This window comes from Erpetoichthys calabaricus, chromosome 12 (genome assembly GCF_900747795.2).
Source record: "Erpetoichthys calabaricus chromosome 12, fErpCal1.3, whole genome shotgun sequence".
Classification (NCBI taxonomy): Eukaryota; Metazoa; Chordata; class Cladistia; order Polypteriformes; family Polypteridae; genus Erpetoichthys; species Erpetoichthys calabaricus.
Window position 1 is genome coordinate 48,988,107 of NC_041405.2, and position 24,734 is coordinate 49,012,840.

Sequence of the window (24,734 nt, forward strand, 5' to 3'; positions counted from 1 at the left end):
CGTTCGTGAACCGAGGTTCCACTGTATTTCCTTTAACAATGTAATAATGTAAACATAAACCATGAAAAATAATTATCCCTACACTGGAGTAATAAAATTATGGTATCTATTATGCAAGATTGGTTACTTAGAACAAACAAAAATGAAAATAGAACCCCAGCTATAGAAGCAATGTAATTACAAGCAAAAACATTGAAAAACACAAAATAAGTTTATGGTTGTTACCTTGCGCCTTATATTTTCCAGCAGACTGGGATTTGCTCTTTTAAAGCAAGGGTGATAAAACTCAATAGTTGAACTGGTTACATGATTTACAACACCACTGTCCAATTTAATCACCTTTCGAAAGCCATCTGATAAAGGAAAAAAAAAAAAATTTCTTATAAGAAAATACATTAATCTTTCAAAATGAAGGGAATGCCAACTGCACAAAAACACTGCAGATGGCATAAGACTAAACGTGCAAGAGACACAACTAGATTTTGGTTTGTTGCATTTGCCAGGTACATAAAACAGATTGCACATGATTTCATAGTAATGTAATTTGTCAAAGAGAAAAAAAAAAAAAAAAATCACTGAAGCAGCCAACAGTAATTATTGTCAGTAATTTCCAAAATTATTAACTAGGCATACTTACTCTTGTAAAATTGTGATATGCACATGCATGAAAATATTTTACAAGAATTATTTACTCTAATGTATACTAATTAGACACCTCAGCACTACTGTGTGATGTGCTACTTGAGCTGTAATAGATCTATCTAGTTCTTAATGATTTTATCCCTCTCATAAAAGCAAAACCTACTTCTTATTTGTGTGCAAAAGTACAGAATGCATTTCTGTTTGTGTATAAAGTTATATTTTCTTAGATTATAGGTAAAAAAAATTTGGATTCTTCTTAAGAAAATAAAAATAAAAAATAAAAAGCTCCAAGCCATGACCTTGGAGTGCCATTATAATATCTAGGCCACAGGATAATTCCTGCTTTTTAAAAATATATAAATTTTATATAAATTTTACTTTCAAACATGACAATGTGATGACTGAGGAGCAACACTTGTACCTATGGAGTTCTGGGTTCATGTTCCACCTCAGGCACTGTGGGACACTGTGTAAAATGTAAATAAAAAACAGAATGCAATAATTGACAAATCTTATAAACCCATACTTTATTCACAATAGAACACATAAAAAATATAAGATGTGAAAGTGACACATTTTACTATTTCATGAAAAATATTTGCTTATTTTTAATTTGATGGCAGCAACACTTCTCAAAAAAGTTGGGACGGGGGCAACAAAAGTCTGGAAAAGTGGTACTAAAAAGAAATGGAGGAACATTTTGCAACTAATTAGGTTAATTAACAAGTCAGTAACATGATTGGTGTACAAAAAGAATGTCTTAGAGAGGCAGAGTCTCTCATAAGTAAAGACGGACAACTGTTCACCAATCTGCAAAAAACTGCATCTAGAAATTGTGGAACAATTTCAGAATTATGTTCATCAACATAAAATTGTGAAGACTTTGAATATCTAATCATCTATAGTTCATACTATCATCAAAAGATTCTAAGAATCTGGAGAAACCTCTGTGCGCAAGGGACAAGGCCGAAAATCAGTACTGGATGCACGTGATCTTCAGGCGCTTGGGTGCATTAAAAACAAGCCTGATTCTGTCATGGAAATCACTGCCTGGGCTCAGGAACACTTTCAGAAATCACTGTCTGTGAACACAATGCGCTGTGCCATCCATAAATGCAGGGTAAAAAGCTCTGTCATGCAAAGAAGAAGCCATATGTTAACATGACCCAGAAATGCTGCCATTTCCTCTGGGATAAAGCTAATTTAAAATGGACTGTGACAAAGTGGAAAACAGTTCTGTGGTCAGATGAACTGAAATTTGTTTTTGGAAAGCATAGATACCACATCTTCTGGACTAAACAGGAGAGGGACCATGTGGCTTGTTATCAGAACTCAGTTCAAAAGTCTGCATCTCTGATGGTATGGGGGTGCATTAGTGCCTATGGAACTGGCAGCTTGCACATTTGGAAAGGTACCATCAATGCTAAAAGGTGTATATACAGGTTTAAGAGCAACATACAGTGGTGTGAAAAACTATTTGCCCCCTTCCTGATTTCTTATTCTTTTGCATGTTTGTCACACAAAATGTTTCTGATCATCAAACACATTTAACCATTAGTCAAATATAACACAAGTAAACACAAAATGCAGTTTTTAAATGATGGTTTTTATTATTTAGGGAGAAAAAAAATCCAAACCTACATGGCCCTGTGTGAAAAAGTAATTGCCCCCTTGTTAAAAAATAACCTGTGGTGTATCACACCTGAGTTCAATTTCCGTAGCCACCCCCAGGCCTGATTACTGCCACACCTGTTTCAATCAAGAAATCACTTAAATAGGAGCTGCCTGACACAGAGAAGTAGACCAAAAGCACCTCAAAAGCTAGACATCATGCCAAGCTCCAAAGAAATTCAGGAACAAATGAGAACAGAAGTAATTGAGATCTATCAGTCTGGTAAAGGTTATAAAGCCATTTCTAAAGCTTTGGGACTCCAGCGAACCACAGTGAGAGCCATTATCCACAAATGGCAAAAACATGGAACAGTGGTAAACCTTCCCAGGAATGGCATGCCGACCAAAATTACCCCAAGAGCGCAGAGACGACTCATCCGAGAGGTCACAAAAGACCCCAGGACAACGTCTAAAGAACTGCAGGCCTCACTTGCCTCAATTAAGGTCAGTGTTCACGACTCCACCATAAGAAAGAGACTGGGCAAAAACGGCCTGCATGGCAGATTTCCAAGACGCAAACCACTGTTAAGCAAAAAGAACATTAGGGCTCGTCTCAATTTTGCTAAGAAACATCTCAATGATTGCCAAGACTTTTGGGAAAATACCTTGTGGACTGATGAGACAAAAGTTGAACTTTTTGGAAGGCAAATGTCCCGTTACATCTGGCGTAAAAGGAACACAGCATTTCAGAAAAAGAACATCATACCAACAGTAAAATATGGTGGTGGTAGTGTGATGGTCTGGGGTTGTTTTGCTGCTTCAGGACCTGGAAGGCTTGCTGTGATAGATGGAACAATGAATTCTACTGTCTACCAAAAAATCCTGAAGGAGAATGTCCAGCCATCTGTTCGTCAACTCAAGCTGAAGCGATCTTGGGTGCTGCAACAGGACAATGACCCAAAACACACCAGCAAATCCACCTCTGAATGGCTGAAGAAAAACAAAATGAAGACTTTGGAGTGGCCTAGTCAAAGTCCTGACCTGAATCCAATTGAGATGCTATGGCATGACCTTAAAAAGGCGGTTCATGCTAGAAAACCCTCAAATAAAGCTGAATTACAACAATTTTGCAAAGATGAGTGGGCCAAAATTCCTCCAGAGCGCTGTGAAAGACTCATTGCAAGTTATCGCAAACGCTTGATTGCAGTTATTACTGCTAAGGGTGGCCCAACCAGTTATTAGGTTCAGGGGGCAATTACTTTTTCACACAGGGCCATGTAGATTTGGATTTTTTTTTTTCTCCCTAAATAATAAAAACCACCATTTACAAACTGCATTTTGTGTTTACTTGTGTTATATTTGACTAATGGTTAAATGTGTTTGATGATCAGAAACATTTTGTGTGACAAACATGCAAAAGAATAAGAAATCAGGAAGGGGGCAAATAGTTTTTCACACCACTGTATACTCCCATTCAGACGTGTTTTTCACGGAAAGCCTTGCATATTTCAGCAAGATGATGCTAAACCGCATACTGCATTTATTACAATAGCCCAGCAACTGGTCTCCTCAGTTCCAGGACATTTACGGACTATTGTTAAAAGAATAGGGGATCCTACACAGTGGTAAACATGGCACTGTCCCAACGTTTTGAGATATGTTGCTGTCATCAATTTCAAAATTACCTTGTTCTTTTCTTAAAATGGTACATTTACTCAGTTTAAACATTTGGAAGGAAGCAGAGCTGGAGGGCTCAGGGGGAGGGGCCCATCCATAACAGGGGCTTAGGTCGACGAGGTAGTTAAAAAGCTCCGAGGTGGCAGGGCCCCTGGAGTGGACGAGGAACCCACCTCAAGGCTCTGGATGTTGTGGGGCTGTCCTGGTTGACACATCTCTGCAACATCACATGGACATCGGGGGCAGTGCCTCTGGATTGGCAAACCGGGGTGGTGGTTCCCCTTTTTAAGAAGGGTGACCGGAGGATGTGCTCCATCTATAGGGGGAATCGCACTCCTCAGTCTCCCCGGTAAGGTCTATTAAGGGGTGCTGGAGAAGTGAGTTCGGTCGATGGTCGAATCTCGGATTCAAGAGGAACAATGCGGATTCCGTCCCGGCTGTGGAACACTGGACCAGCTCTACACCCTGGCCAGCATCCTGGAGGGGGCATGGGAGTTTGCCCAACCAGTCCACATGTGTTTTGTGGATTTGGAGAAGGCATTCGACAGTGTCCCTCGAAGCATCCTGTGGGGTGTGCTCCAAGAGTACGGGGTACAAGGCTCGTTGTTACGAGCCATCCAGTCCCTGTACAGGAGGAGCAGGAGCTTGGTCCGCATTGCCGGTAATAAGTCGGACTCGTTTCCTGTTGAGGTTGGACTCCGCCAGGGCTGCCCTTTGTCACCAATTCTGTTCATAAGTTATATGGACAGAATTTCTAGGCGCAGCCAAGGAGGGGTGGGGGTCTTCTTTGGTGACCTCAGAATCTCGTCTCTGCTATTTGCGGATGAGATGGATCTGTTGGCTTCATCGGACAGTGACCTCCAGCTCTCACTGGAGCGGTTCGCAGCCAAGTGCGAAGCAGCAGGGATGAGAGTCAGCACCTCTAAATCCGAGGTCATGGTTCTCAGCCAGAAAAGGGTGGAATGCTCTATCCGGGTTGGGAGCACAGTACTGCCTCAAGTGGAGGAGTTCAAGTATCTCGGGGTCTTGTTCACGAGTGAGGGAAGAATGGAGCGGGAGGTTGACAGATGGATCGGTGCGGCATCCGCAGTAATGCGGGCTCTGCAACGGTCCGTCGTGGTGAAGAGAGAGCGGAGTCAAAAGGCGAGGCTGTCGATTAACCAGTCGATCTACGTTCCTAACCTCACCTATGGCCACGAACTTTAGGTAGTGACCGAAAGAGCAAGATCACGGATACAAGCGGCCAAAATGAGTTTTGTCCGCAGGGTGGCTGGAATTTCCTTTAGAGACAGGGTGAGGACTTCAGTTATCCGGGAGAGACTCGGAGTAGAGTCGCTGCTCCTCTGCATTGAGAGGAGTCAGTTGAGGTGGTTCGGGCATCTGGTTAGGATGCCCCCTGGACGCCTCCCTGGGGTTGTGTTCCGGGCATGCCCCAATGGGAGAAGGCCACGAGGCAGACCCAGGACACGCTGGAGGGATTATATCTCCCGGCTGGCCCTGGAACGCCTCGGGGTCCTCCCAGAGGAGCTGGAGGAGGTGGCCGGGGAGAGGAAGGTCTGGGCTTCCCTGCTTAGGCTGCTGCCCCTGCGAACCGACCTTGGATAAGCGGTGGATAATGGATGGATGGATGGATATGTTTTCTATGATGAAAAAATGTGGGTTTATGAGATTTGCAAATCATTGCATTCTGTTTTATTTACATTTTACACAGTGTCCAAACTTTTTTGGAATTGGTGTTGTATGTGCATGTTAGGTCAATTATAAACCATACAAAGACTGAACAAGTATTGGTGTGTAATGCAAGTCTGTACTGTTATGGCATGGTAAGATATGCTCTGGTTGTCTATGATCCTAAACTGGATAAGCAGGTTAATCAATATATGGATTAACAGAGCAAAGCTTCCAAATCTGCACTGCAAACGTACCTTGTAATATTTTACTGAATCACATTGGCATTCCTTTCAGATTACACATTTCTTACTCAAAACTGCAAAAAATATAACTGGGTGAATTCTGGATTGTAACTGTATTACATTTAACCAATCACATATCAAATTACACACAAAGATAAAATACCTTTAGCAGGTTTTAAGTGATTCTGACTAGCACTATAGAAAATCATACGTTCCTTTCGGATTTTTAACATCTACCTAACATAGAAAAAAAATAACCCTTAGTTCACAAAGAAATAACAAAGAAGCGACAGGATCTTATTGGTAAAATGTACATATAAGGATGGACAGAAAAAAAGAGTTTAAGTGAATGCACTTTATTCTTTGATGACAGAAGTAATATGTTTAGATAGGTCTCTTCTGAATTTAGTGAACCCAGAGTTTGCAATTTTACTCTACATTTTTTTGCAGAAGCGTTCAAACGATTACAGCTTTTCATTTTTCATCACAAAAGTCACTTGATTAATCAAGGTAGGTCAGCCAAGTCCAGTTGTCCCCTGTGACTGTTGTGCAACTACTTATCTGCTCAAACTGCAAAGACTTTAGTATAAATTACTGATACGTAAAACAATTGTCCCAATGTAATGTGTAAGAATTTTCAGTCTGTATAGTCTGATGCAATACAATTGTGCAATAAACAGCAGAAATGAAAGCTTTATATATTTTGCTCCATTAATGGACATAATTAAAGTTGTACATTTTTTAACTGTATTCTGCCAGATATTTGCTGCCTAACTTTAGCATTGTGCTTATTTTGTTTTTAATTAATAAAGCAAGGGTGTTGCACTTCTGTGATATTAAATAATTAAATAAAATAAATAGATAAGTAAATAAAAAAAGAAGAGAGAGAGAGAGAGAGAGAGAGAGATAGATACCATGCAGCCTGCCTGTGCTGGTGGAGTAGGTGAGAAAGAGAGGGCTCACCTGAGACTTCATAGAAATCCATCTGTCTCAGGGCATGATTCCTGAGCTGTCTCTATACTGGAATGGATTGGCTCAAAGAGGTGTGGAAATGACAGGGTGCCAATGTGAGCATTGGAAGATAGGAGCAGCTTCAGTGACAGACTGCTCTCAATGTCCTGCTCCACTGACAGACTGAGGAGATCATTCCTCCCCTACACTATGTGACTCTTCACTTCCACCCGGGGGGGGGGGGGGGGGGACGTTAAAATTATACAAAGTTATTGTCTGTCTGTATACCTGCATTGTTATCGGCATTGTTATCACTCTTTAATTTAATATTGTTCTTTATCAGTATGCTGCTGCTGGAGTATGTGAATTTCCCCTTGGGATTAATAAAGTATCTATCTATCTATCTATCTATCTATCTATCTATCTATCTATCTATCTATCTATCTATCTATCTATCTATCTATCATAAAGAAACATGCTCATTTTATCTGAAGTAGGGTACAAATAGTGTAAAGCATCAGAATTTTCACATGTGCAAAACTGAATGACCTCCCAAAAGTAACGCCATTGCTAAGGAGATACTCAGTGATTTAGAGACTGTAGAGGTAAAAGTGCTGCTTGGATTAGAAAACCTGAAGTGAAACAAATCACTGGGACAACATTTACCCGAGAGTGTTTATGGAGGTTAGTGAATGCTTCACCGTGAAATAAGAAAATTCCTAAGAACTGCAAGATCCCAAATATTAACTTGTTATATAAAAAGTGTGATATAGATACTTGGATCCATCCTAGGTAAGTAAGCTTAACATAGACCACAGGTAAATTAATGGAAGTGATTAAGGAAAAAGATGGAGCATCACATGATTAAAACAGGTAGGTGTGTGTGTTAGCAGTGAGCATGGGTTCAGACAGAAATGTTGTTTTTTACTGATATGCTGAACTTCTATGAAGAAGCAACAAAAGGATATGATCATTGAGATGCAAATTATTGATCTGGATTTTCTGGAAGATTTTGATAAGGTCCCACATGAGAGACCATGCATCAAACTAAAAGCAGGACTTGATGGTGTGGTAAAATGAAGTCAGCGGCTGTTTGGCACTTTAAATAAATAACCGCTACATTTGCATCTTCGTTCGTGGTAGTGTGGCGAGTGGTTCCTGTGTGCGATATGGGAGTGGGCGGCCCTGCACTTAGCACACAGGTCTAGGATTGTCCGTGACCCTAATTGACACCAGGAGCTGAGGGGGGAGCTGAAGGAGTGATGGCTCTGGCTGAGTAACTCAGGGAGCCAGAGCGATGCACACTAAAAGCACCGACTTGCCATGGAAGACCGGGAAGGCAGCGGGGGTCGAGGAAGCTTGGGAGGAGAACTCCAACGTGAGCACCATGGCCATTGGGGTCTTAAGCCTAGGTCCGGCGAAAGAGCCTTACCGTAGCCATGGGACATCAGCTGCGTGTGTCAGTTGGGCGACTCCTCTGCTGCAAGGCCCATATGGGATAAGCAGAGGAGGTGCCAGTGAGAAAGTTTCCTGCCAGCTGATTTTAACCTCGTTTTTAATTAATAGTTATTGGGATTATTTTAACGTCCACTTCACCTTTTGTTTTTATGGACTATTTATTTATTATGGATATGGGAGCACTGCACTTTTTGAACACTTGGTTGGACTTGATTTTTAATAAAAGCACTGATCACTTTTACATGATCCCGTTGCTTCATGTGTGTTTTGTCCTCATCTGTCATGCTCATTCGGTTACATTATCGACAGTGTCAGGTTCAAGAGGCTCCCAAAAATAAAGAGGGAGCAAGGAACCAACCCGCACCATCACAGATGGACTTTCAAATCTCGACTTGGTGTTATTTTACAGAATCTAGGTGGATATAATTGGTGATATAATTTAACTGTATGGCTGGCTCTCATCACAGTTATTCTAATGTTCTTAGTAAAAGAAGTGTGAATTCAAGGTGGAATGTGCAGATGTTTGCAAAGCTGGCTCAAATACAGAAGTATAAGATTATTATGCAATAAACTATCAGAATTGGGTGATGTTAAAAGTAGTGAACCTTATGGGACAATGCTGGGGCAGTTGCCATTTTTAATATACAGCATAACTGTTCTAAATAAGAATATAAATAACAAGCTGGCTAAGTTACCAGACAATACCAAACTAGGCGAAACCAATGATAATCTAGAATCTGTAATTAAAGACAATTTTTTTCCTTTTTCTTCTAAATATTACCTGGAAAATATTTATACACAAAGACAGTATATGAGTAGAAGTATTATCTTGTATAGTGTTTTACAAAGAACATTCTTATCTTATACCCAGGCCAAAATATAACAGTCCTGGTGTAAGCGTAGCACAAATGAAATTATTCACAATTATGATGGTCAGAGCAAGACAATTCTTGTATTAATTAAAGATTTTTATTTTTAACATAGTGTTATGCAAGTAAAACTGCTGTACACAAATACAATTGTATTGATCTTTTTGTTATTTAAAAAGATGAGTAAATATTCTCTTTGATGCTAACCTAACTACTAAGATTTGAACAGCTATTACAATATAACAGGGGTGGTCAACTCTGATCCTGGAGAGCCACAGTTGTTGCAGGTATTAGTTCCAACCCAGTTGCATAGTTAGAAACCAATCCTCAGAAATAACAGATCTTATTTAATTTCATAGCTTGTTCATGTTTTAACTCTAAAATGTTAGATCATTCTTAAATCATGGATGTTTTTCCTTTCTAATCATACATGTATCATACAAGTGATTTGAAGCCTAAAACAGATGAGTAATTTTCTGTTCTTCACGCTTTCTTCAGTTTCCTTCCGAGTACTTAATTAAACCAAACAGTGAATGAAAAAGACACAACGTTGAGACAAGCTAGGTGTAGAAATGCTGGATCCTTTGTCATTTGCATCTTATTGCTAAGAAGGAGCAGTTAAAACAATGAATACAGCTGTGTAAGACTAAAATAAGCAATCAAGGGTTCTGAAAAACAAGTGATACAACAAAGCAGAAAAATGTCACTTGAGCACTAAGTGCTTCAGCAGCGATGAATGATTGCAATTGGGTTGAAACAAAAACCTGAAGCCACTGTGGCCCTCCTAGACCAACGTTGCTCGGCCCTGATTTAAAGGGTCTGAGTTTTAAATAGCACATAAACTAAATGAAAATTAATTAGTGGCAAAATTTAGTCACTAATTAAAAAAATAGAATGAAAACCCGTAGCCACTGTGGCTCTTCAGGATCGGAGTTGGCCAACACTGCAATATAACATAAAATTAATAAGCTTAATATTAATAATCTCTAGTAGCTTGGCATCTCTCATTTAACATTAACTAAAAAAAAAAAAAAGAAAAAAAAATTAAGCAAGTTTGTTTGTCAAAATGTGCACATTCGTATTCTGTCTGGTCTAGGTGGGTTGAAGTCATTTCACCTCAACTCTACAGTTCGTAAACTGGATGAAAACTTACAGAATTTCCTGCCAAATGAGACACATTGATTAGTTTCAGTAGTTCCACATTCAAAACTGTAATTAGTACAATAGACCAAGTTGAAGAACCTCAAGTGAGAATGAAAGCAAGTACTATTAAATTTGACTAAAATGATTACAGACAACTTATCAATTTATTATCAACACCCCTTAACCAAAGTTTGGGTCACAGGGACTAAAACCTATCTTTAAAACAGTGCTTGCACAGCAGAAAGCCATCACAGATGGATGGTAACTCTAAAGCAAGGGATTCACCCACTCACACAGGCCTATTTTAGATTTGACAATTAACTTAACATGAATGTCACTATCTTAAAAAAAAGAAAAAAAAAAAGATACAAAACAGGAGAAATTCCAAACAGACATGAAGAGAAAAGGTAAACACCACATGATAGTGCCTAGAAATGGGAATTGAACCTTTGGACTCTGGAACTGGCTATACTGTATATAAGTGATTAATATAAAACTGAACAAATTGAAAAAAAAGTCTAAAACATAATAAATTGATAAAGGAATATAAATTTGACAATATACCCTTCAAGCTTCCTTTCAAAACAATTATTTATTTTGAGAATTAATTGGAAAGATAAACAATGTCAAAGCAGACAGACAGATATGTGATACAATAAAGGACATTTTTCAAGTTAAAGCTATTTCTTTACAAAAAAGGTATATATTAGTTTCCCACATAAACTTTTGTCGAAGCACGTTTCATAAATTAAAAAAAAAAAAAAAAAAAATTGCCCGCTCTTGCATTTTTACAATATTGCTTACAGGTACTACGGGTCCCAATGAGATGAAAAGCCTTAAAATATACCAAATACCTCAAACTTGTTCAAGCCAAAAATGTTATCATTGATCCATGTCTTAAGATTAAATCGTTGTGAGATTCAGACATTTTAAAAAGAGACCTCACTTCACCAAGTTCGTCTTCCTCCATGATACTCAGCAGAGCCATGGACGTGGACTAAAACAGGAAAGTCATCGCTAAGCACTGTGTTAAGGACATTGAATTCTGATGCCCAGTTGAGAATTTCTGTCTCTTTACTGTACACAATTAGACAATAATCACTGAAAAATGTCACACAATCATTTATATTCGTTCAGGCAAAGTTACTGCGTGCTGCTGCTGAACTGACAATACACATGTGCTTCAGTGACTTAGAATACGGAGCAGGCACGTAGCCAGAGCTTGAAATGGGGTGGCATGCACCAATACACCCTACCGGGAGTTTTGTGTTTCAACAGTGGAGTACTGCCTGTAAATGACTACTCACTCTGACACCCCTGCCCCTTTTCCACATATGAATATCTACATACTTTAAACTCTGAGAGGGACACCCCACATCTCCTCAATTAAGAAATTCTGTTACAATTATGCTTCAGGAAGTGAATGAACCAGCCAACAACAAAAAAAAAGAGTATTAGCAATTATTGGTTTATACTCCAAGCACTGCAAGTCACAGGTACTCAAGTGATGGGAACCAATCAGAAATTATTAGGCTTCCATCCGTCCACCTTCCTATCCCAGCCAGCATCGGAATCAGGGTAAGGAGCAATCTTCAGACAGCGCACCAATCCAGTGGAAGGCAACCACATAAAATATGGCCCACTTTGACAATGCCAGTTCACCTAATCTGACTGCATCTGGATTGTGGACTGTGGAAGGAAACTGAAGCACCTGGGGAAAACATGAAAACTCCACACAGGGAAAAACCAGGATGCAAACCCCATTCTCCTTCACTGTGAGACAAGTACTATTATTGCTGAATATCTTCCTCCTCTAAATCTATTTGTATATTTTTTCTCCGCTACAGGGAAAAAAAATCATCATCTATCTATTGGTCCATATTCCTGTGGCACCTAGAACCTATCCCAGTAAATATAGGGAGCAAGGCAATAGCAACACATAAATAATACTAATGCTATAATAATAGCAGCAACACCATCATAATTTTTTTCCTCAGTATCTTTCACCAATGGGACCCAATGCCCCAGTGCAGTGAAGGGAACATTGTGCTGTAAAAAACAGCGACATTCTTCAGATAAGATGTAAAACCAAGGTCCTGGCTCTCTGTGGTCATAAAAGATTCCTGGGCATCCTTTGTAAAGAGTAGGGTGTATCCCAATGTCCTGGCTAAATTGCCTACTAGAGCCTGGTCATTTTGGTCCCCTAATCATCCCTGGTCTCTAACTGGCTAACAATCTCTCACCACTTCACCACCTAACAGCTAATGTGTGGTGGGCATGCTAGTGCAAAAATGGCTGCCGTCGCATCATTCAGGTGGATGCTACACATTAGTGGTGGTTGAAGTGGCTACCCACTCACTGAAGCGTTTTGAGTAGTGTGAAAAGCACTATATAAATGTAAAGAATTATTATTATTAATCTATTCCTATTTTTTCCCACTGTAGGTACAATAATAATAATAATAATAATAATCCATCTTCTTAACTTGCTTATCATGGGGAGGATCACAGGGCAGCAGAAGTCTATTTCTATAAACAGAGGACGCATTGCACATTGCACTAGTCCATCATAGGGCAAACAAACACACCCAATACATTTGGGCCACTTTAGAAAACCTAATTCACCAAAGTTTAATGGCTGAAGATTAGTAAGTTCAGGACAGATACTTTAACATAAGCAGAGTGGGATGTCATTTATGCCTCACAGGTTCAGGTTCTGCATGGAGTTTGTATGTTCTCTCTGTGTATTAATGGATTGATTGTTATCAGGGTCAGTGAAATTACTAACTCAAAAACCATTGTGCTCAGTTCTTTTATAACCATATCAACAGCAAGAGCAAATCATCGTTGTAAAAAATCAGTTTGTGCCATTGTAACCTTGCATTTTTTATTTTCTAAGTTTTCTTTTTTTTTTTTTTTTTTTTTTGATTGTGCGTGTGCAGGGAACACCACAGATAAGGTGGCTTAGCTCTTTCAAAAATCTAAGGCTTTTATTAAAAATACAATGCAGTGTAATGAGTTCAGTTCAGATTTACTGTTATGTGTACAAAATACCATGACACTTTATATGTGCACTTTTCATTGTGCCCTCACTCAGCATGCATCTTGTTCTTAAGGCTTTTTAAAATAATACAGAAAGTAATGGTCTGGTGGGGGGTATTAAAGGGGCTTTTCGGCATTAGGCTGTCTGCTGCTACAGGCAGACAAACAAGCAAAAAACATATTCTTACCTCGAGAAAATAGTACCAAGAATCTATGAAATTTTTTTCCTAGTTTTCTTAAGTCAAAACCTTTGCTGCTTCAAAATGGACGTGTTTGGTAAGTTTTAAGGTGTTTTTTTTTTTTTTTTCCATTTTTGGATCTCGGTGTCCTATAGCCCCAATGTAAACTACAAGAAGAGTCAAGGGTTTTATAAAATTTATATAAAAAAACACTTCATTTTGGAACACAATTTCAAATGTCAAATTAATTTATACCATTATTGTGAAGAAACAATTTGCAGTTATGAACCAAACATCAACCTTGTGATTACAGAAAAAACAATGATCAATTTACACATCTCCATTTTACAACACTACTCTAGGAGACCTCCTATTCTATTTTATATTTGACCTTCTAAAACTGCTTTAGCCAGAGAGAAGGGCTGTAGGGAAGCTAGAGCCTATCCCAGCAAGCACTGGGTGTGAGGCAGGTCCAATCCATGAACAGGGAGAAGACACACACACACACACACACTCAAATACAATATGGTCAATTTAGCACTGCTAATTCACTAAAAAAATAATTTTATCTCCATTAATTACCTCTAATTTCTTGTGAGGGTTAGATGAAGATATTTGGGGAGAAAACAACACATTTAATTTATATTTTCCATTTAATTTATTTTGTAAATCATGGCCTTTTGTTTAAATAGAAATATTTAAAGTGAGAGAATGACAAAGCAATTGAGAGATCAATAATAAACACTACTGAATTTGTACAGAAAACAAAGCATGGCAGGTTATCCATTTTCTCCTTTGACTATACAATACCTTCATTTCACGTAGACAGCACCTGGATCTAGGCTCTTCCAACAGCATGTGAATAATTGCTATAGAGCAGTTCTGCTTGCGTTTATGTTATATCTTAGTTTTCTCTCTGCGGTCTACATCACATTGTTTACTAGATTCGAATATTCTAGCCATGGAGGATAGGCTGTTTCACTGTAGTACAAATGCTAAGAAGTGGCAAGGTGATGATTAACTTCTCAGAAACAGCACTGTCAGACAGTTAAAGAAACTGACAGTAGATGTCTTGCTTATATGCAAGACCAGAACCATTTATACTATGAAAGGGCAAGAAATTAAAACAAATTCATATGTTCTCCTCAGTTATTCTAATGAAGTAAAATGGCTTACTCACTAGCTTCTGCGCTTTGGCTTTTTGAAGGTTAGCCATTACATACAGTATAAGTCCAAAAACAAAAATAACCAAAAAAAATAATGATGATGATGATGATAATCATCACTATGTCCATTTTAGATTTGAAAATCACAGCTGTTAGTTAATGTTGAATAACTTCAACCAAACCACAATAGCCCCAAGAATAAGGCAGATTTTAAAAACAATTAAAGGGTTTTTGATTGCTGTATAGTTTATTATATTTTAATTATAATAAATTAGAACTTAACCCTTGAGCTGCCATGTATATTATGACATTAGAAAAACTGAGAAGAACAGGCCATGAAGCCCAACAAAACTTGCTATTCCTATTTACATAATTCTTCCAAAGTACAACTGAGTTGTTTTGAAAGTCCATAAAGTCGTACTCCATACCATGGTACTTGGTAATTTATTTTGCGTGTCAAAAGACCTTTGCCTGAATAAAAACATTCTAATCTACACTTAAAACTTCCATCCAGTATATATATATATATATATATATATATATATATATATATATATATATACACACACACACACACACACACACACACACACACACACACACACACACACATACATATACAGTCATATGAAAAAGTTTGGGAACCCCTCTTAATTCTTTGGATTTTTGTTTATCAATGACTGAGCTTTCAAAGAAGCAACTTCCTTTTAATATATGACATGCCTTATGGAAACAGTAGTATTTCAGCAGTGACATTAAGTTTATTGGATTAACAGAAAATATGCAATATGCATCATAACAAAATTAGGCAGGTGCATAAATTTGGGCACCCCAACAAAGATATTACATTAATACTTAGTTGAGCCTCCTTTTGCAAATATAACAGCCTCTAGACGCCTCCTATAGCACTTTGATGAGTGTCTGGATTCTGGGTGGAGGTACTTTTGACCATTATGCCATACAAAATCTCTCCAGTTCAGTTCAATATGATGGCTGCCCAGTTCTTTTTAATTTCGGGGACATTGCGACTTTCTGAACTTGAAGTTTTGTGTGCCTCCACCACACTGTACCACTCCATCAATTTTCTCTTTTGTATACACCAGTGCTTAAGCCACCAGATAGTATGTTTTTCCTTGTATACACTTCACTGAGCAGGACCTCCATTTTGCATTTGCTGAAATTTTTTTTTTTTTTTTTTAAAAAACACATGCTTTTGACATTGACTCTCAACACAACACTGAATGGAAGGGGCTATTTATATTGATTTGCATATTCAAATAGGCAAAATTCTGGGAGGAGTAGGGGTGGGGCTGTAGGTCTGTGCATATGAATTAAAATTCAGGTTGATTGCTCTTCGTCTTTAGTCATCTGTCCACCCTATTGGCTAGTGGTGCTATTCGCATACCACATGGTTCATTTGCATAATACCCATTTTCAGTGCAGAGCACATTATAATATTATGTAACATAATATTAATATCAAAAAATTTATTTATGAAATAAAAAATAAAGACCGGGGCCTCATGTATAACGCCGTGCGTAGAACTCACACTATAACGGCGTAAGCACAAAAGCGGGAATGTGCTTACGCACAGAAAAATCCAGATGCAGGAATCTGTACGTACGCAAACTTTCACGTTCTTCCACTACATAAATCCCGATCAGCGTGAAAAGTAACGTACGTGCACGCGCCTTCTGTCCCGCCCCAACTCCTCCCAGAATTACGCCTCTTTGAATATGCAAATCAATATAAATAGCCTTCTGTGAAAAGACAATGGGAAAAGCACGGGGGGGAAATATAGAATTTCAGAGAATACCAAGTGGAGGCAAAGGAAAAACGTACTATTTGTTGGTTTAAACAGTGGTATAATCAACAAAAGGAAGTTGATCGAGTGACAGAGTGTCATGAGAAACTCGAAGGCTCAAGTTCACAAAGTCGCACAGTGCCCGAAATAAAAAAGAAATCACATATCAAAGTCGCCGTGAAAAGGCGAGTCGTAGCCCACCTTCTGAGTGTCATATGAAAGCTTATTAGGGTACAGACAAAAAAATGAAATGTCAACTTTAATCTCAAAATTTCCACTTTAATCACGTTGTTTATTTTGCCATTAAAGTAGAACATCATAAACTTCACCTTAAAATCGTTTAATTTACTAGTTTCTCAAATCCCATTGTAACTAAAGTGGCACATTAAATGCTTTGTTCTGTATTTGATCTTCTATGTGCTCTGTGTGTGAATCACTACCTGCTTCTTAAACGGGTTTTCTCTTTCTCCAACAGGACACATAATCCATTACATTCGTGATATTACAGCTCTCTGAATAATTAAAATACTGAGATGTATACGTGATATCTTTTTCATGATGATAGGAATGAAAGTATGTTATTAAACATGGGAACACGGTGGCGCAGTGCTTGTTCATGTCTCACGCAAGAGGCTTGCGGCGCCATGCGCGACCTTCGATGAAATAATTTATTACAGAAGTACTGTCTCTTTCAAACGTACTAACCTCCAATTCCTGTCCTTACTTTTGTTTCTCCAAAAACCCAATCGCCACACAATCAGCTATATAGATGTGAAGCCATCTGTAAGCTTAAAACCCCCGATTCTTCAAAACTTTTAAGGAACATTGAAATATCTTCGTAGTACATGTTTAATTATTATATTCGTCTATCCTTCCAGTGTTGAGTCAGCACCAGCAATAACACAGCGCAAGGCAGGAGCTATCCGTGAACTAGCTAGCGCTGCGGCACCATGTCCTCACATGTTTAATTATTAACAATAAAGATTATTTAAATGAAGTTAGTTTTATCTGTATAATATAATCAACATATTTTGCTGCATTTCATCTTAAAAATGATATCGTCATCATATGTAAATACCCGCTTCATAAAGTGGCGCAGGTTGTGCAATATTATAACTGTAGTGCAAGTTTACAGTGAGGTAATTGTACTTATAAGTAAACAGTTCTACAAGGAGCACTTGATGGACTGATTGAGTGCGTTTAGAGTTCTTCGGATGAAACTTTTTCTAAACCGCGCAGTCCGTACAGGGAAGTCTCTGAAGCGTTTTGCCTTGGCTCAGGCAGCATCTGCTTCATGCTGTATACCGATAATTCTCTTTCCGATCAGCTGCTGCTGTGATTCCCCACTCAGATACAGTGATATAAATACTCTGAGTGGTGCAGTGAGAGTAATATGAAAAAAGATGATCTACTGTGGCAACCCTTAACGGGAGCAGCTGAAAGAAGAAGAAGATGCAGTGAGAGTTACAACGGTAAAGCAGTTATGGTATTTGGAATACTATGTCTATTCCCTGGACCATTATATTGCTGCAGGTTAATTACAATCAGATGCATTACACTAATAAACAATATGCAGTTAGTTTCAGTGTATTTATAAAGCTGCGTCAGGAATGTGGAGCTAAGAAAGAAAGGGTGACCACACAGGAACAGTAGCACTGCTTTGACGCTGGGTGCTGCCAGTCTGCAAAACCGACCGCAGAAATTGCGTACGCCAAGGTATGAGTTACCGTGGAAATGTGCGTGGCTTTACGCCAAGTTTAGGTTTTATACATCGCGATTTGAGCGTGGAAACGCTCGTACGCAACATTTCTGTGCGTACGCACCATTTATACATGAGGCCCCATGTGTTGGCCAATGTTCTTTTTTCTATAACTTCACCAAATTTCAATCAAATCAGTCCTGTCTTAGCAGACACCTACTTTCACAAGATATGAAGGTATAAAAAGCTTTGTTTATAGTCTGAAATCCTCCCATACCTCAAAAATGAGTATGCCAGGCTCAATGGTAATTCAGAACCAAGGCTGTATGAAATGGGCGAGTATAGGCGTTTGTGAGAGCATGAATATGCCCTGTGATTGCTTGGCACCTGACATTTTCTTCAAAGATAATTATCCCATCCATGGTCATTTATCTAGAACATCCTAGATTATAATTATCTTATCCATGATCATTTATCTAGATTAAGTCCTGGGTATGACGTTAAACTGCATCCGGCCCTGCAACCGGTCCTGCAACTTGCAGGGAAATCATAGGGGTTGGTGGCAGGATTAGCACTCTGGCCACCGTAAAAAAAACTTCACAAAGCTCCGAGACTACAGAAAGGACTCCTTTTTGCTCTCCGTGGGAGTAGCTCTGCTGCAGCCGCCCACTGGAAGGCTGCTCGCATCATGAACGGGATGGGGGAAAGCCCTCGGGAGCCCCATCTCCAGAAGAGTCGAAACTGTTGAAGAGCCAATAGGGTCAGGTCTGTTGGGGATTGGAACTGGTGTAGTTCTGAGGCATCGCCTACTGCACGGCAGTACTCGGTTCCCAATTTGAGGCGGCCCATACGGGTGGGCGCATGGAAGGTCTTGTCTCTCCAGCAAGATGATCATCTTCCTCTGCTGTCAGAGGAGCTACATAAACTTTGCATTTCAGTGGCAGCACTCTCTGAGGTGCGCAGACCGGGGACTGGCCAGATCTCTGTAGGTTGATACACCTTTTATTGGTCTGGTCGGTCTGATGGCTGTCATACTCAGGGAGTAGCTGTTGCTGTAGCAGATTGGCTTCTTCTGATGGTGTCCGATGTCACTCCTTTCAACGAGCGTATTATGGGACTCAGATTACGGCACTCCCTGGCTGCCTTGTCTGTTTGTCTCAGTGTATGCTCCGACCGCGGTGAGTGATGTCTAGGCGAGGGAGACATTTTATTCGCAGCTTCGCTCGGTGGTTGATGGGTGCCCACGGGGTGACACTCCTCTGGTCATGGGCGACTTCAATGCAGCCACTGGCACTGACAGGGCTGGCTATGAGGATTGTCTCGGTCCCCATGGGTCTGGTGACCGTGGTGAAAATGGCTCCATGTTCCTTGACTTTGCAAAAGGTCCGGGGCTGCGAATCGCTGGATCCTGGTTCCAGCACCCTGAACCGCATTGTTGGACTTGGTACTCCAATACTGGTGGTGCGGTGAAGGAGATCAATCACATTCTTGTGGACAGACACTGGAAGCTCTTGCAAAACTGCAGGGTCTACAGAAGTGCCCAGTTTATGAATTCTGACCATAGACTTGTTGTTGCTATACTTAGGATCTAGCTTAGGTCCAGTAGGTTACCACCTACTAGGAAAATGATCCTGGACTTGGCCAGACTCCAAGACCAGGCTGTTTCTAATGAGTTTGCACGCAGTTTGTGTCAGGAACTTTCAGATTTGGGTACGACTGCCGATCCTAATGTGATGTGGGAGACCTTCCATTACAAGACCCTGAAGGTTGCTGAGGGTTGTGTTGGTGTTACCAGTGTTCCCAGAAGGAGGCGTTTCATCTCGCAGGGCACCCTGGATTATCATTGAGAGGAGTCGTAACGCATGGCTCAATGGCAACTCTCGTCTGTACCGGGAACTGAGAAGGACGGCTGCGAGGGCTCTGAGGGCAGATAAAGAGGCGTTTGTTAGAGGAATCTGTGAGCAAGTGACATACCATCTGTGGTCTAGCGACCCACATCCTGCTTACAGAGGAATCGAAGCATTACGCACATCTGAATCTGTTCCTCGGAGAGTCGCAGTTAGAGCAGCTGATGGAACGGTCCTTACGGATGACACTGCAGTTGTGACCCACTGGGCTTGCTACTTTGAGCAGTTGTTCAAAGCGGATCCCCCTGCTTGGACAATGGATATCTCTGGGTCCACGGTTCTTGAGGCTGATCCTCCAATTAGCTGTGAACCACCCAATCTCACTGAGATTGCACAGGTGGTGAACCAGCTGAGGTGGGGAAAGGCTGCAGGGATCTGTGATATCTGGGGTAAACTTCTCCAGGCTGGTTGTAACGCTGTCCTCCTGGCATTACAAGCAATCTTTGCTTCCATTTGGGAGACTAGCATCATCCCAACTGACTGGAAAACGGGACTTGTCATCCCTATCTGGAAAGGGAAGGGTGATCGCCTGGATTGCAGCAACTACAGGGGGATAACAGTGCTCTCGGTGCCGGGTAAGGTCTTTGCTAGGGTCGTCTTCAATAGGATCCGTGATCACTTGCTCACCTACCAGCAACCGGAACAGTCTGGTTTTACGCCTGAGAAGTCTACCATCGACCGCATCTCATAGAGCGCAAACGCGAATATTGGCAGAGTTTCTTTGCAGCCTTTGTCAATTTTCACAAGCGTTCGACTCAGTTGATCGAGCTGTCCTGTGGGACATCCTGAGGGTTCACGGGATCCCCTCGAGGTTGCTGGATATCATGGTTGGCCTGTACACTGATACTGTGAGTGCTGTGCAGAGTGGAGGCAGGACCTCTACGTTTTTCCCCCCAGTTGATTCTGGGGTTTGTCAGGGGTGTGTTCTTGCTCCTACTCTGTTCAATGCTTGTATGGACTGGGTGTTGGGCAAGGTCGTGGGGTATGTTGGTGAAGAAAGATTCACGGATCTTGACTTTGCTGACAATGCTGTGATCGTCGCGGAGTCAATGGAGGTTCTGATCGGGTGCTCGAGAGACCGAGTGAGGAGTCTGAGTGTCTGGGCTTGCGAGTATCCTGGATAAAAACCAAGATCCGGGCCTTTAATGACCTCTTGGGCACAGCCATCAGCAGTGTGTCTCAGAGAGAGTGTTGACCTTGTTGAGAGGTTTACTTACCTTGGCAGTGACATTCATGTCACTGGTGACTCTTCCTGTGAAGTCTGTAGACGGATAGGGAGAGCATGGGGGGGTCATGAGGTTGCTGGAAAGGGGTGTGTGGCGCTCCCACTATCTATGTAAAAGGATGAAGGTCCAAGTTTTTAGAGTCCTGGTGCTTCCCGTTTTACTATATGGCTGTGAGACATGGACGCTATCCAGTGACCTGAGACAAAGACTGGACTCCTTTGGTACTGTGTCTCTCCGGAAAATCCTTGGGTACCGTTGGTTTGACTTTGTGTCGAATGAGCAGTTGCCCATGGAGTCCCGAATGAGGCACATTACCTGCATTGTGAGGGAGTGTCAGTTACGGCACTACAGCCATGTGGCGCGTTTCCCCTAGGGTGATCCGGCTCATAAGATCCTCATTGTTGGGGACCCAAGTGGCTGGATCAGGCCAAAGGGTCGCCCACGTAACACCTGGCTGCGGCAGATAGGGGGTAATTTCCGGAGGGTAGGACTGGACCGCGTGTCTGCCTGGAGGGTTGCCAACCGGGATCCCGAGCTGTTTCGACGTGTAGTGGGTGCGGCAACGCACTGTACCAGTGCATGCTCCCCAACTTGACTTGACTTGATAGCTTCTAAAATAATGGATGGAATAAGCACGAATGCTGATGGGTGGTACTGTGGCCTCAAACTTATTTTAATCTGTTTCTACTTTTTTTAAGTTTTACATGTTTTCGTGGGCTTCTTCTGAAGACTCCGGGTTCTTCTCACAATCCAAAAATACACTCTTAGGATATAACCTGAATTTCCATCCATATATCAAAGAGAAAGGGTGTGAGAGACAGTTGTATGACAGTTGCCCAGCAATGAACTGCCAACCTAAAAAAGACCAGATCATGTACTGAGAAGGTCATGTCCAGTATAGGAGATGGATACCAACAAAGTACAACAGTTCAAAATAAATTTTGACTGCATAAATATAAAAAATATTATTTTTTTGACTGCAATGACCACACATGCCAACTTTGTATTTGCATGTAGGGAACAAATTATAGGGCTGTACGGAAATATGTAAGACGACAGGTTTAACAAAATCGGCATATCAAATTAAATGGATTCTTTGCAGATAATTTCTTGCTTAGAAATAAACATAGCATACATTAATGTGGTATGCATATTATATCTTGGTGAGTCTAGGCATGTGTAATGGGCTATAAACTAGTGTTTTAAAGAAAAGGCAGAATTTCTGGAAAATTCTGCTACAGGTTATTGCTGATGGCTATCTACAGGACACAAATATTTACCTGTCTTGCTAAAAAGTCACCTGCTTTGAATAGTCAGACTGCTTTGATTTAGTATCTTATCTACACACAATGTGTAGATACAGAACTGTCTGCTTCCTTGGAAAATTAACGAGTTCTGGGGACATTGGTTTCTAATCAAGTACTCAAAGTAAATGTGTTTACACTATTTGTTATACAGAGTAAATTGGCTTGCACCATTGTTTTCACTGATTACCATGTTCATCTATGCAGAAATTGAAGCATATATATATATATTTCTGGGGAAAGGAGAATAAAAGTAGAAGAGAACAGAGAAGTATGGTCTGAGACTCGGGACTGCTGTCTGTTTCTTTTATGCTTTACACCATATTACTGTGGCTACACCCTGTAGCAACAGTGAATTGTTACCAACCCGGCCCATATTCTTTTGTGAGTCTCTGCTATAATAATTAAAATGAAGACACATTTGAAAAACTTTAAAAGAAACAAAACTAATAAAAGCTCCTTAATTACAATGCACACCTAAAGAGCAAAAAAGTTTACTTGGAAAATAAGAAAACTTGCAATACTTACACATGTTTAGTTGCCGTACAAAACTTGACATGTTGCTGTGCTTGAAATACCTGGGAAGTGTTACCTTTGTAAATCTTTGCTCTTCCACCACTTTTACATTATTTCCATTCTGAAACAAAAATGAAACAGTATAGGCTCCTTACAGGATAACATACATCATAAATAAACAAACTAAAAGAATATGTAAATCAACGCAAAACATAATTTCAAACATTTTATTTTTGCGCAGCTATACCAAACTACAATAAACTACTCCCTACACTAACATTATAAATCATATTTAAAAAACAAGTTTACAATAAAAAGCTTCAAAACATTTTAGCTCATCAAATGTTATGTATCTACTTCACACCATGAAACTGAATGTTATTTCTTTGCTTTACAATTCACCAAGTGTATCCATTCTATGCTGTTCCATCTCTCATGTATTTTTTTTCTTCTCTCTCACCTGGGAAATGTCCTTATGTTAAATAAAATTATACAAATCTCCTAATTTAGCTTTACTTAACTATGCCAGCACCTTCTCTGCTGTTTGTTCTCCTTCTCACTAGAGGTATGCTTCGGGACGAAGAACCCATGGGACCTTCTCCCTCTTATGTGGGTGCGAATGATTCATAAGAATTGAGACAGTAGGACTAAGGGATGAGAAATTGACTATAATGTCAAATGATGCTCCAGTTTAAAAAAATTCTGCTTTGAACCATCAAGATATAAAAAATGTCTTACTTACAAATCAGAAATCCATTCAAAATTACATTATTATGATGTCACTAAATGTCAAACACCTAAAGCATATTGAAAAAAAGAGCCAAAAGAGCTGCAAATAGAAATTAAAATAGGCCAGAATAGCACTTTTAAAAATGACCGGGAAATTCAACATTTGGAACAGGTTTTGGATTTGGCTAGAATAATCTCAACTGAGCTGTGACAAATGCATCAGTGTTTTAAGATGTTACGGGCACAAATCAGATACCTCTGATTGGCAACATGTTTATTTAACAGTCTCTGGTCAAACCAAATTATATAAAGAAGCAAGATGTGTGGGAGTGGTCTAAGTGTCTGCATGTAGACATAGGATTTAAAAAAACAGCCCTGTTCACCAACTAACTCTCATCTCACTGCATTTTTCTTTATACACTTCTGGGTGTCAAATATGCAATACATAATCTTATTAAGTGTTCGCATATACTTCCGTGTTTTTCATTATGATCATCTTTAGTTAAATTTCAGGACCAGTACGACTACACCTAACAAACCACTCTCAAAACTAATGCTTAACACTTAAAATTAAAATTAGGACTCTAAACATTTAATTTGGTGGCTTCGAATTAATTTAAAAAATAATTTTACAGCAAACATTACCGGCAATGCAAAGCTTTCCCTATATACTGTGCATTATTATATATAAAACATACAGCACTTGTAGTTTGTAAAATCTTTACATATGTTTTTCTTATAAAAGAAGGAAATGTTTACTTAAACAATAGCTAAATGTGATAAATCAAATTTAGAGTTACTCTTTAAACATAATGAGCATTTTGTGCATAAAAATAATCAATGTTATTAACATTCCACTGTTAAAAAACAAACTTATATGATTAGTTTTATTATATATG

The 24,734-nt window shown here is 39.8% G+C and overlaps 1 protein-coding gene across 1 annotated transcript in view; it reads right to left on the bottom strand.

Annotated features, from left to right (window-relative positions):
• LOC127529775 (heat shock factor protein 3-like) overlaps nt 1-24,734 on the bottom strand; it is a 61,596-nt gene that overhangs the window by 8,930 nt on the left and 27,932 nt on the right. Inside the window, exons 2-3 of the mRNA XM_051934516.1 lie at nt 23,119-23,227; nt 226-353 (exon numbers count right to left, since the gene is read on the bottom strand). Coding sequence (XP_051790476.1) covers nt 226-353; nt 23,119-23,227 — 237 coding nt within the window. The remainder of the gene's footprint in view (nt 1-225; nt 354-23,118; nt 23,228-24,734) is intronic.